Raw genomic sequence first — 14,193 nt, 5'->3', positions numbered from 1 at the left:
ATTTTCTTAACTTAGCAAAGTATCACAGTTCTATTCCCTAATCACTAATTTCAGCTTCAACAATTCCATATTACCTCGTTTCCTGTTCTTTTATCGCAGTTCACCATTTGTCTTTTCTGCTTTCACTCCAATCTTATCTTCAACTCTTCTGATCTCATCCCTGCCTTTTATACTTCAAACAGCTCTATCTCCTCTGTAATTCAGACCATCCCTGCCCAAATTCAGTTTGTTTGTTGAATGCCAATGGAGTCTTGGCATCTTCATCAAAATGACTACTGTTAAGAGGCTACTTACAAACAAACCTGGCCACAAGAGTAAGGAGTCTTTTTTTTTTTTTTTTTTTGAGACGGAGTCTCATTCTGTCACCAGGCTGGAGTGCAGTGGCACCATCTCAGCTCAGCTCACTGCAACCTCCGCCTCCCGGGCTCAAACGATCCTCCTGCCTCAGTCTCCTGAGTAGCTGGGACTACAGGAGCGCTCCACCACGCTCAGCTAATTATTTGTACTTTTAGTAGAGACGGGGTTTCACCATGCTGGCCAGAACGATATCTCGATCTCTTGACCTCGTGATCCGCCCGCCTCGGCCTCCCAAAGTGCTGGGATTACAGGCGTGAGCCACCAAGCCCGGCCTCTGTTTTTTTTTAAAAAAAAAAGAAAGAAAGAAAGAAAAATGTATTCTAATGGTAACTACTTTTTGGGGAAATAGCATCACAATATAATTAATCACCTAGTGCATGATTTTGCATATCGCTATATAAGCATCTTATTTTTTTGGCTGATGTAAGCACTTTTTTTCAACTTTATTAACAATGCAACTTAAAATGTATTTTAGAAAGCCAGTTTAACATTTCCTTCACGTGAGAGCTGATATACACTATCAAAACAGAATGTGATATAATCATGCAGTTATTTATGTAAATTGAGTTTTTCATTTCCAGTAACATATTACCACTATATTTCAAGTGTCCCTAACACAACCTTCCCCTAAATTATGAGTGATTTTAAGTAGCCCATTGATACAGAGCTTTATGAGAATAAGCTCTACAAATGTATTTTCCTAGTAAAAGAACAAGTTTTCATTGTAATTCTCCCCTTCCTCAACTTATTTTTGATTTTTATTATCCCCTTACTTTTAAAAAAGAAAAAAAATACAACAAAGAAAATGGTTTACCAAAATCTTGCATAATCATGGTATGGGCCATTCTAGAGTCTGGCGTGTGCAATCCAAGACTTCCACCACCTGAATCCATACTTAGCAAAGCTCATTCACCAATATCTGCAAAAGAAATGGCTTTTAAAATAGTTTTAATATGTTTAGCCCAAAGTTAGTTGTTTTGAGAAAAAAAAAAATGCAATTGACAATATGCCTTTCAACCAAGTGTGGAAAGCTCATTACAAAAGAAAGCAAAACAAAGAAAAACCATGGTTAGATGCTTTATGTGACAACTATAAATAAAAGAAGTGCCAAGTGGAAGTAAACCAAAAAATAATGGAGACGAAGGCACAGTCAAGCTGACGAGCCATAGGGAAGTGGTAGAAGAAAGCAAAACAACAAAACTGCAGTGCTAAAGTTCCAGTTAAAACATAGGTTATAAAAGAAGAACGAGATGACAACAAACAATAGTTAGGATATTTATACATTACTAGAGGACTCAGATGTCTAGTATTAGTGAATTTCATCCACTGGCTCTCATCCATTTCTTCCAGACCCAGATCAGCCCTGCAGCGGAGCTCTGCAGATAAACTTGTATTCACCTCTGGCTCCCAGGGTTCTACTTATAATGTAAAATGTTCTATCCCAGTTTCCCCGGAGTTCTTTGAACCAGTAAGGACTTCTGGCCTCACTCTACTACATTCTCTTGTCTCAGTTTTGAGGACTCATGAAACATGACTGCTTCCTAAATATGGTAAAAATAAGATCAATCACATATTAACATTTAGCAAATTACTTATCATATCATTTACTTGTAATTGTACAACTGACTTTTTATTAGTGATTAATAAAATTATGCTAGCTTCATGGTGGTTTTGAAAACAAGGGCTCAATCTATTTCATTTCAAATGACTTATCCTATATTTAAGACAATTTGATAGTATGGAACATAAAGTCAGATGCTGTCACTCAATATATTTCTTAGAAATACATATGTGCATTTTCTCTTCAAACATAAGATTCTGAGTAAATCAACAAAAACCTGTCCGTTTTATAAGGCATCTATCTCCTTTTCACGTAGGAGTGCTTAATAAATTATACCGTATTGGACAACAGATAAAGCTGCATCCTTAATGAAAGTTTTAGAAAGGTGCCATGTAATACAACTTAATATATTCTTAAATAAATGGGATGGCTAAACTGGTATTCAAGGGGCAGGAGAGTCTCACAGAGTAATCCCTATCAATATTTCAGGTGTATACATAAATATGCTACAGAAGGTGACATTTCTGTATATCAAACGATTCAGACAAAATTACTTTATGTACGAGCAAAAACTTCACATTTTTAGAAATTCTTAGTTGTGTTTTATGTTTTTTCAAATACCACATTGTTTTCTGCTTTGCTGTTATGCAAAATGAGGTCCAGAGGCCAAGAGAGTTCACAATAAACTACCTGTGTGTTAACAAAATAAATCTGAAAGGGATTTGTTCTTAACATTTAAAACTGTGTACTATTCGGATTTTAATTAGAGTAATTACTTTCTTTACCACATAACTAATAGAACAACTACAAATATCTTAAAATGTTTTTAAAAACTTAATTTTATTAAACTGTTAAATAAGATAAAACAGTAAGTAATTTGTTAATCACCTTTATATGAGTGTCTCGAAGAAATTGTAGATTTTCTTACATAAAGTAAAATCTGCAGTAATTTCTTTTTATTTTTCCTTCTGTGCTATGTTATTTTCTTTGGGAAAACGCTCTCTTTACCTATTATAAAAATACATTCAAAATCAGATACTTTAAAAACATTTTAAACTAAGTTTCTTACACAACTTAATATTTTTCTTTACACCTGAACTTGCATAGTGAGGCTGGGAAGGGTTCATATGCTCAAATCTGTAGTAATCTTAAAAGCAACCAAATGGATTCCAACAAAAACAACTACTGACTACATTAGCAATGTTTTTATACTTCGAATGCTACCACTTGCTTAAACCAAAATCTTCTCTAAAGCACATCTTAAAAATCACAAACAACACCTTATTTTAGAAAGTGAAAGAGAACCAAGGGCAAGCTTTATCCTTGCCAAATCCATACTGAAAAGTCTGCACTAGCACTCAATGAAGTGTAAAAATTACAACACATAGTGCAACTATTATAAAAGTATTACACTGTGTGAATACCAAATAAATAAACTGAAGTATCTTTCCCCACATAGGAAGTTTCAATAAAATCAATAATAAATGAAGTATGAAAACAGCAGTGTGTTAAGTATTTAATAACCATTAGAGATAGCTAGGCTTCTTGGTCTTCTCCAGAGTGTATCTCACATCTTTATTGAATGGAGATAACCCACCAAGTACGTTTCAAGTAAACATCTTTCCATTAATGCATGGGGAGCAGAAATCACAAAAAGAAAATCTGTCTCTTCTAACACAGCTCATTCAGGACCTAGCTTCTCAGTGATGTCAATAGGGTGACGGATAGATGAGAAATGGTAAGGCGGCAGAACAAGAGAATGCGAAAGTAGTATTTGCAGAGATGGGAGACAAAGGAGCCCTGGCAAGTAGCAGTATTGCAGCTTTGGACGCAGCCCTCTTCCCGCATAAGTCTCCTTTTCCCACGACCATGCCAAGTTTCAATCATTTCGAGCAGAATGCACACACGTGCCCTCTGAGGTATTACCCATCTGACTAGATCTTAAACCTAAGAGAACCTTCGCAGTAGAAAGGAAGAGACCGATGAGACAAGAATACCCTTTCCCCTCCTCCCTCCTCTCACTTGGTGCAGCGGTCGCCACCGCTGCTACCCACGCCATGCTGCCCAGCCCCTCAGCCTCCTCCAGCTTCCTCTGCCCCGCTACGTGGGAGACGGTTGGGAACCAAAATGGTGGTGTTTTAGTGTAGGCGACAGTTGTCGCACACGCCTCCCCCCTCCCCCCAACTCCCAGGCTCTGACGGCTCCCAGTCCCCTAAAATGCCGATTCGGTGCCACTTCCTCGCACACGCCGCCATCCCTCGCGCATTCCAAAGGTTACTATTAGCTCGGTCAGGGGGCGGGGGCGAGGCGACGGGGGCGCCAGTGAGAGGAATATGGGGTGGAGGGATAGCTGAGAGAAAATGCCAGGGGGACGCTGCATTCTTCACTTCGCCGTTTTGTTTTCCGCCATTTTCCCGTCACCCTAAACCACCGACGGTCTCAACGACGGCTCTAGCTCCCTGGGGCTCTGGCCTAGGGAAAGAAGAGGTTGGCTAAGGGGGAAAACCCTTACTTTCCTCAATTCCTCCAGCCCCCGGCAGCGGCTGAAGAGGAAAACTCCGCCCGAGGCGGGAGGAAAGCTCAGGGACTGGACGCCACTTCCATTGTTCCCTTCGCCCTACGCTACACGCTGGGTGTGAGCCTCTCCTCCCTTCAGACAAGAGACACTGAACACGGTGGATCCACGTCCCTCTAGTTTCTCCTCAGGAGTCTCCTTACCTGCTGCTGCAGCTGCAGCTGCCGCTGCCGCCGCCGCTGCCGCCGCCTCCGTGCCGCCAGTCGGACTGTGACCGCGCTCTGGATGGCTGCGGGGGGCGGCAGCTGTGGATCCCTTAAGGTCCTCACATTCGGGTTTCCGAGGTTCCGCAGCCCGAGCCAATCACAATCTACTCTGCGTCTGGGAGGCGCGCCGCCTAGTTCTCCTTTATATTGCTGCTGACATGCTGAGGTTGCATTACGTCACGCTACCCTTGCTGCAGGGTAGGGGGCCAAAGGGGGGTCTCGCGCACGCGCGCGCGCGGGAGATCGAGGCTCCCGCGCTAGGTTAGTGCGAGACCCCGCCGGCTTGAGGCGGGGGCTGAGCGCGGGCCAAGTCCAAGTGCGCAAGCCCAGATCTTGGCGCGCCCCTGAGGAGTTTCTGTGGGAAGATTTTCTGTTTTCCAGGTTTCCCAAGGGAAACGAAGAAAGGGAGTGGGAGAATCCATGACTGGACCTCTAATAGATGTTGGACGACTTAAAAAAAAAAAAAAAGTATCGGCCCTACCCTCGAGGATTTGACAAATTAAGCTGGCCAGAGTGATAAGAGGTATGCCTCTCCCCAATAAAACCTGTGTGTGTGTATTGCAGTTTCCCTTCCTCCCTCCCTTCATTTCTTTTCTATTTTGTAATGGTAGACAATTAGATGAAGAAAGTAAAGGAGAGTGAAGAAAGGTATAGAAAGGAAAAGGTGAACAAGGGACCCCAATGAAGTGGACACTGAATATCTCATGAATGTGTCACTTTCAGCTTCTGTCTGCAAAAAGTGGGAGGACAGTGAGAAATTCATTAGGTGAGGGTTGGGGAGAAGAGTGATGAGATGTGATGAAAGGTAGGTGGGGACTAGATTTCTTAAGCAAAGGGTCTCATGTTTTGCGATTTTAGCTTTAATTCTATAAGCATTTGGAATCAATAGCAGTGTTTAAGCAGGGAAAGGATAGGATCTTAAAGAAAGTAACTCTTTATCTTTGCAAATCATTTGAATATTTACAAATAAAACATGTTATTATTCTAGATTCTAGATACATTCTTCAGGTCTCTATAACCTAATATACCACTAAAAGTTTTGATAAAATTATAGAAGATGTGAAAGTCCTAGCACAGTACCTGGCTCATAGTAGACCAGGAGTCGGCAAACTTTCTCTATAAAGGGCCAGATAGTAAATATTTTATTTTTGTAAATAAATAGTAGTAAGCAAAATATTTTTTGAGGGCTATAGCGTCTCTGTCACAACTACTCTGCTCTGCCATTGTAGCCCCAAAGTGGTCATAGACACGTTCAGCAGAATGAGGAGATATAATTTCCAAGCTTGAAAAGGGTGAAATTCAGTTATTACTAAAACGTGAAGTGTGATAGATAGATAAGAGGTTGGTAAATTGCCTTCCAGTGTGAGGTTCAAAGTTTCTCTGCAAGAAATGCAATTTCTGCAGAACCCATACACTGTGGGCAAAGAGAAGAAGCACGCTCGTGAGCGCGCATTTGGGGGGTGTGTGTGTGTGTGTGTGTGTGTGTGCATGTGTAATGATGGTAAAATATTTGTTTTCCTTACTCTTGAGTTCCAGGGAGAGATAAGTGAGCATGGCTGTGTTCCAGTAGAACTTTATTTATGAACACTGACATTTGAATTTTATTTCATCTTAATGTGTAGTGAAAAATTATTCTTCTTTGATTTTTTTCAAGTATTAAAAATGTAAAAATCCCTCTGAGTCATAGGCCACAGAATAAGAGGCAACAGTCCAGATTTGGCTTGTGGGCCATAGTTTGCCCCCCTCTGTAGGTTTCATTTACTTAAGCTTTTATTTTCCATTCTAGAAGAAGAAAGATATTTTTATGAGTATGTCCTCATACATGACATTTTTCTATATTGGATAGCCTGGGAAATACTACTTGTAGTCTTGTCCCAGTGATTATTTCAACAGGACACTTAAAGAAGAAAGCTGAGAAAGATGTGGGGTTTTTATATCAATCACCTTTGTGAATGGTACACTGTGGGAGATAATTTTTAAAACCTGAAGGCCATCCTTGCTCTTCCCTCTTTCTCCAAACATCTAGTCAATGAAAATATCCTGAGAATTCTTCCTCCTTAATATCCATGGAATTAATCCCCCTTTTACCTAACATCATTACCTTGTTCAGGTTCACATGCCTTCTTAACTGGATTATTGCAACACCTTGCTAACTAGTTCCTCTGTGTCCATTTACTCACCAAATTCCCAAATCAAAAGTGACAAAATCAGAAAAATATATCACATTGATTCTCCCCACTGCATTTTCACTTCAGTTGAGGCCCTCACCAATGGGACAGTAGTAATAGTCTTCTGACTTATTTCTCTGATCCACTTGATAACTTTTACAGTGTAGAGTCTGCATCATCACTGAATTCACTTGCATAACAAAACAAACAAAACTGATTATCTTACTCCCCTGCTTAAACATTGCTATCAATTTCCACTAGAAGTCAAGGATAACACCCAGACAAGTACAGAAAGAGAGTTGTGGGAAACCCAACTCTCTTTTTGGGGAGACCATCCAACGTATACCTTTAGATATTTGGCCAATACTTACTTAAAGGAAGAGACTGACTAATATATGGGAAAAAAAAAACTGTTAGAGATGGCTGTTTATGCTATTTTGGAAAATAGTGTTGTTTTTATATGCATGCATTAGCATTTTTGAAGTTTCATATTAGTCTCAAGACCAATAATATTAATTAGGTGCTATAAACTTTGTAATTTGTAGCTTCTTTGTTGTGTAGGTGGCTCACTTCCCTCCCTCTACTAGCCTTGGTAATCCTGGCCAACTAATAGTGTTTTGCTATGGTACATTTAAAAATTGCTGTCCCTTCTGCCTCTGGACTCACAGTTTGTTGTCAACTATATTATCTTCAATCTTAACCTCATCTAGGAAAACTCATACCCTGCTTTCACTGCAACCTGGGCAACTCCCAAGGAGATAATCTAAAGTAAATTAACATGAGCATATTCTGGGTTATCTAGAAAACCTCCTTATAACTAAATACTGTCATACATTATCAACACTCACATTTGTATTTGTATTTACAGCACATTAACACCAGAGAGTAATATTTTAATTGTTTTGAGGCGATTTGAAGTGAAGACATCATACTTTGTTTTTAAATTATCTGGTTCTATCAGGTTCACTATACATAATACAATTTCTTGGTAGTTAGAATAGAGTGGTGGGGGAAGTGAGTCAGCTCATAGTGTACAAGAAGGCAAACCACATTCAATATGCCAGTGCAGAGTCATATTCATGTTGTGAGCTGCAATTTAATTTCAGCAAAACAATATAATTCATAACATGAAATTAATGCTGTTAAATTATTGATTTTGTTGTTTATTGTGTGATTTTATAAGTATATAAGCATCGTAAGCCCAAAGCATTCATTTTTTTCTATTTTATTTTAAATTTTCAACTTTTATTTTACATTCGGGGATACATGTGGAGACTTGTTACATGGGTATATTGCATGATGCTGAAATTTGGTGTATGAGTGATCCCATCACTCAGGTAGTGAACATAGTACCCAACAGGTAGTTTTTTAGCACTTGCCCGCCCTCCTTCTCTCTCCTCTCCAGTAGTCCTCAGTATCTGTTTCCATGTTTGTGTCCATGTGTACTCAATCAAAGCATTCATATATATATATTGCTCTACTGTTGTTCATATTTAAGTAACATTATAATAAAACTACCATAATTTAAATGAATATTGAGAGCACAATTTTTCCTTTCAAATAGTCTAATAAAAAAATACAAAATGACATACAAAAAGTCTGTAAATACTATGCCACGTAAAAGGTACCAGGACTCCTTGGGGGGAATAGCAAATTCCAAGTTTGAGATAAAAAAAAAAAAACAAGATGAGATTGTGACATATTGTGTCAGAGAGCAGGGGTACCATCAAAGTCTAATGTCAAAAGTACACAGGAGGCTGGGCGCAGTGGCTCACGCCTGTAATCCCAGCACTTTGGGAGGCCGAGGCGGACGGATCACAAGGTTAGGAGATCGAGACCATCCTGGCTAATATGGTGAAACCCCGTCTCTACTAAAAATCAAAAAAAAAAAAAAATACACAAGAGCGTCAAACAATAATAGTAACTTTGAATGATGAAAACACATTGACTATATAAAAATTCATGAGTTGATTAATGATACCGATAGAGAGGGATCTCCCTACTCCCAAAGAATGAAACCTCATTGAATACCATTTAAGGTAAATAGAACATCGATTTCTTATTCTGACAATTAGCAGTCAAAAGAAAAAAAAATCAGTATTTTATTCTGCTTTTTCTGTACAAACTTTCAGAACAACCAGAAAGCCCTAGTTTGATAAGAGAACGTTCTTTTTGCAAGAAATACAGTTAGTAAATGTTGAAAAAAAATCCAGAAATAAATGTAGAAAATCACTATTTTACAATGTCCAATGATGTAACAGATCCAGGCAAGGATCATCAGTGGGTGAAACATGAGATGGAAAAGTTTATAAAGGAGTTCAGGCCGTCTTCACCTGAACCCTGTATTAATTTTATCGTTGACAGCATTTGGTATTGTCATTATTCTTTATTTCAGCTGATCAGATAGTTGTATAGTGATATCTCATTGTATGACAGTTAATAATTTGTCTAATAACTAATAATTAACACCTGTTTGTGTCCTTATTTGCCATAACTTCTTTGATGAAGCGTCCATTTAAGTTCTTTGCCCATCTTCTAATGCGGTTGTTTCCTTACTATTGAGTTTTCAGAGTTTAAAAAAAATACATTTTCTGGATAGTAGTCCTTTATCAGATAGTAATTTGAAAATGTTTTCTGTACATCATTACTGGGTCTTTTCATTCACTTTACAGTGCCTGGGGCAGAAAAAAAGCTTTCAAATTTGATGAAGTTGAATTTGTCATTTTATTTTCCTTGCATGCGTTGTGCTTTGGTGTCAGTTTTAAGGTTTTTTTTTTTTTTTTCCAGAATTACGGTTACTAGAGGATGGGACATGTAGTGCGAGGTTGGGCGAAGTGGGGATAGTGAATGGGCACAAACTTTCCCTAAAAGTTTAACGTTTTAGTTTTTACATTTACATATATTATTTATTTTGAGTTGGTCTGTATATGATGTGTGAAATTTAGGTTAAGGTTCATTTTCAAAGGTTCTAGCAGTATTTGTTCAAAAGACAACCCTTTCTCCACTGAATTGCCTGTGTATCTTTGTAAAAATATCAAATGGCCATATTCATGTAGGTGCATATCTGTCCTATTTTTTAGGTTCCATTGATTTGTGTATCTAACCCTTCACGAACCCTGCTCTGACTTTATTATTTCAGCTTTATAGTAACTTTTAAAATTAAGTAGTGTGATTCCTCTAACTTTGTTTTTCTCTGTCAAAATGTAATGAGCTATTCTAGTTCTTGTGTCTTTACATGTAAATTTGAATATTAGCTTGTCTATATCTATACAAATTTCTGCTGGGATTTTGGTTGATATTGTGTTAATCTATAGATCTCTTTGAGGGAGAATTGACATCATTACTATAATGATTGTTCTATTCATGAACACAGTATGTCCATTTATTTAGGTCTTGGATTTCTTTCATCAGTGTTTTGTCATTTTCAGTATATACATTCTGTGCACGCTTTGCTAGGCTTATATGAAATGTTTTCAGTTTTAGGAGCTATTGTAAATGGCATTTTTAAAATTGCAGTTTCAAATTTTTCTCCATATTTAGGTATAAGCAGTTTGAATATAATATGTCTGGGCTTGGACTCTTTTGTGTTTATCCTGTTTAGGGTTCACTCAGCTTATTTTATTTTATTTTATTTTATTTTATTTTATTTTATTTTATTTATCATGGTAAGAACACTTAACATGATAGCAACCCTTTCAACAAATACTTAATTGTACAATGCAGTATTGTTCATTAAAGGCACAATATTGCACAGCATATTTGTAGATATTAATCACTTGAGTACTGAAACTTTATACACATTAAAAACAACTGCACATTTCCCAGTCCCCCAGCCCCTAAGAATCACCACTTTACTCTTTCATTCTATGCGTTTGACAATTTTATTGTATTTTTTGTATTTAATATTTATGGGTACATAGTAGGTGTATATATTTCTGGAATACAAGAGAGAGTTTAATACAGACATACAATGTGTAATAAACACATCTCAGGGAAAATGGGGTATCTCTTGTCCCAAGCATTTATCATTTCTTTGTGTGACAATCCAATTATATTCTTTTAGTTATTTCTGAATGTGCAATAAGTTATTGTTGACTGTAGTCACACTGCTGTACTACCAGACACCAGATCTTTTTCATTCTATTGAACTATATTTTTTGTGCCCATTCACTATCCCCACTTCCCCCAACCTCCCACTACATGTCCCAGCCTCTAGTAACCGTAATTCTGGTCTCTATTTCCATGAGTTCAATTGTTTTAATTTTTAGCTCCAACAAATAAGTGAGAGCATGCAAAGTTTGTGTTTCTGTGCCTGGCTTATTTCACTTAACATAATGACCTCCAGTTCCATCCATGTTATTGGAAATGACAGGATGTCATTCTTTTCTATGCCTGAGTAGTACTCCATTGTGTATATGTACCACATTTATCCATTCATTTGTTGATGGACACTTAGGTTGCTTCCAAATCTTAGCTATTGTGAGCAAGGAAATGCAGATACCCCTTCAATATACTGAATTCCTTTCTTTGGGGTATATATGTAGCAGTGGGATTGCTAGATTATATGGTAGCTCTACTTTTAGTTTTTTGAGGAACCTCCAAACTGTTCTTTACAGTGGTTGTACTAATTTACATTCCCACCAACTGTGTACAAGAGTTCTGTTTCCTCCACATACTCACCAGCATTTGTTATTGCCTGTCTTTCAGATCAAATCCATTTTTTTCTGGGGTGAGATAATATCTCACTATAATTTTGATTTGCATTTCTCTGATTATCAATTATGTTGTGCACGTTTTTATACACCCGTTTGCAATTTGTATGCCTTCTATTGAGAAATGTCTACTCAGATATTTGGCCCATTTTTAAATTGAATTACTAGATTTTTTTTCCTATTGTTTGAGCTCCGTATATATTCTGGTTATTAATCCCTTGTCAGATGGGTAGTTTGTAAATATATTCTCCCATTTTGTGAATTGTCTGTACATTTTGTTGATTATTTCCTTTGCTGTGCATAAGCTGTTTAACTTGATATGATCCTATTTGTCCATTTTTTCTTTGGTCCTGTGCTTCTGGGGTATTACTTAAGAAATCTTTGCCCAGATAAATGTACTGGAGAGTTTCCCCCAGTGTTTTCTATTAGTAGTTTATTAGCTTGAAGTCTTATATTTAAGTACTTAATCTATTTGGATTTGCTTTTTGTATATAGTGAGGAATAGGGATCTAGTTTCATTCTCTGCATATACAAATCCAGTTTTCCCAGCACCATTTATTGAAGAGACTGTCTTTACCCCAGCGTATGTTCTTGGCACCTTTGTTGAAAATGAATTCAGTGTAGGTATGTGGATTTGTTTCTCGATATTGATTTGGAATTGGTTCTCTATTCTGTTCCATTAATTTATGCGTCTGTTTTAATGCCAAGACCATGCTGCTTTGTTCCCTATAGCTCTGTAGTGTAATTTGAAGTTAGGTAATGTGGTTCCTCCAGTTTTGTTCTTTTTGCTTAAGATAGCTTTAGCTATTCTGCATCTTTTGTGCTTCTGTATAAATTTTAGGATTGCTGATTGTAGCAATCCTAACAAACATGGATTATCTTTTCAGTTTTTTGTCCTATTCAATCTATTTCATCAGTGTTTTATAGTTTTAATTATATAGGCCTTTAATTTATTTCATTAATTCATAGGCACTTAATTTTATGTGTGAATATTTTAAACGGGATTTTGAAAAAATTCTTTTTCAGATTGTTCACTGTTGGCATATATAAATGCTACTGATTTCGTATCCTGTAATGTTACTGAATTTGTTTACCAGTTCTCATAGTTTTTGTGTGAAGTCTTTAGATTTTTTCCGAATATAAGATCATAGCATCTGCAAACAAGGATAATTTGGCTACTTCTTTTTAAATTCAGATGCCCTTTATTTCTTCTGTCTGATTGGTCTAAGTAGGACTTCCAGTACCACGTTGAATGATATTCATGAAAGTGGGCATCCTTGTCATGTTCCATATTTTAAAGGAAAGGCTTTCAGTAGTTCCCCATTCATTATGATACTAGCTGTGAGTCTGTCATATATGACTTTTACTGTGTTGTGGTACATTCCTTCTATTACCTGTTTTTTGAGAGTTTTTATCATGAAGGATTGTTGAGCTTTATCAAATGCCTGTTCAGCATCAATTGAAATGATCCTATGTTTTTTGTCCTACATTTTGTTAGTATGATGTATCACATCGATTGATTTTTATATGTTGAACCCTAATTACATTCCTGGGATAACCTCACTTGGTTCATGAAGAATAATATTTTTAATGTGTTGCTGGATTCAGTTTACTAGAATTTTGAGGATTTTTGCATCAATTTTCATTAGGAATATTAACCTGTAGCGTTACTTTTCTGATATGTCTTTGGTTTTTGCATCATGGTAATATTGGTTTCATAGAATGAGTTCAGAAGCATTCATTCCCTCCTCTTCCTCTATTTTTCAGAATAGTTTGAATAGGGTTGGTATTAATTCCTTAAATGTTTGGTAAAGTTCAGCAGTGAAGCCATCGAGTCCCAGAATTTTTGTTACTGGAGAATTTATTACAGCTTCAGTCTCATTACTTGTTATTGGTTTGTTCAGCTTTTGAATTTCTTCATGGCTCAATCTTGGTAGGTTTTACGTGTGTAGGAATTTATCAATTTCTTCTAGGTTTTCCAATTTATTGGTATATAGTTGCCCATAGTAGTCTCTAATGATTCTTTTAATTTCTGTGGAAATTGTCCTATCTTGGAGAATAATTCATGTGCTAAGTAGAAGAATGTGTATTCTGTAACTTTTGGATGAAGTGTTCTGTAAATATCTATTAGGTTCATTTGGTCGATAGTGCAGATTAAGTATTATAATGTTTCTTTGTTGATTTTCTGTATGGATGATCTGTCTCATGCTAAATGGGGGGTCTCCATCTATTACTTTATTGTGGTATGTCTCTCTCTTAGCAGTAATAATATTTACTTTGTGTATCTGCGTGCTCTAGTGTTGGTTGCACATATAATTGTTATAACCTCTTTCTGAATTGACACTTTTATCATTAAGAAACCTTCTTTGTTTCTTTTTATAGTTTTTGTCTTAAAATCTATTTTGTCGGCCGGGCGCGGTGGCTCAAACCTGTAATCCCAGCACTTTGGGAGGCCGAGACGGGCGGATCACGAGGTCAGGAGATCGAGACCATCCTGGCTAACACGGTGAAACCCCGTCTCTACTAAAAAAATACAAAAACTAGCCGGGCGAGGTAGCGGGCGCCTGTAGTCCCAGCTACTCTGGAGGCTGAGGCAGGAGAATGGCGTGAACCC

The 14,193-nt window shown here is 37.3% G+C and overlaps 1 protein-coding gene across 3 annotated transcripts in view; it reads right to left on the bottom strand.

Annotated features, from left to right (window-relative positions):
* ZNF711 (zinc finger protein 711) overlaps positions 1-4,987 on the bottom strand; it is a 28,930-nt gene extending 23,943 nt beyond the window's left edge. Inside the window, exons 1-4 of one of the 3 annotated variants that reach the window (XM_011927267.1) lie at positions 4,637-4,987; positions 2,807-2,926; positions 1,645-1,898; positions 1,172-1,276 (exon numbers count right to left, since the gene is read on the bottom strand). In XM_011927267.1, the coding sequence (XP_011782657.1) occupies positions 1,172-1,250 (79 nt within the window). In that variant the 5' untranslated portion in view covers positions 1,251-1,276; positions 1,645-1,898; positions 2,807-2,926; positions 4,637-4,987. Of the gene's footprint in view, positions 1-1,171; positions 1,899-2,806; positions 2,927-3,940; positions 4,064-4,636 lie in introns of those variants that run through there. The other 2 variants (XM_011927269.1, XM_011927268.1) reach the window with 2 other exon arrangements.
* Positions 4,988-14,193: the final 9,206 nt, after the last annotated feature.

The sequence above is a fragment of the Colobus angolensis genome, unplaced genomic scaffold, assembly GCF_000951035.1.
Source record: "Colobus angolensis palliatus isolate OR3802 unplaced genomic scaffold, Cang.pa_1.0 Scaffold705, whole genome shotgun sequence".
NCBI classification, from domain to species: Eukaryota; Metazoa; Chordata; class Mammalia; order Primates; family Cercopithecidae; genus Colobus; species Colobus angolensis.
Note: the sequence above shows the minus strand (reverse complement) of the source record. Positions and strands in the feature narration are given on the sequence as shown.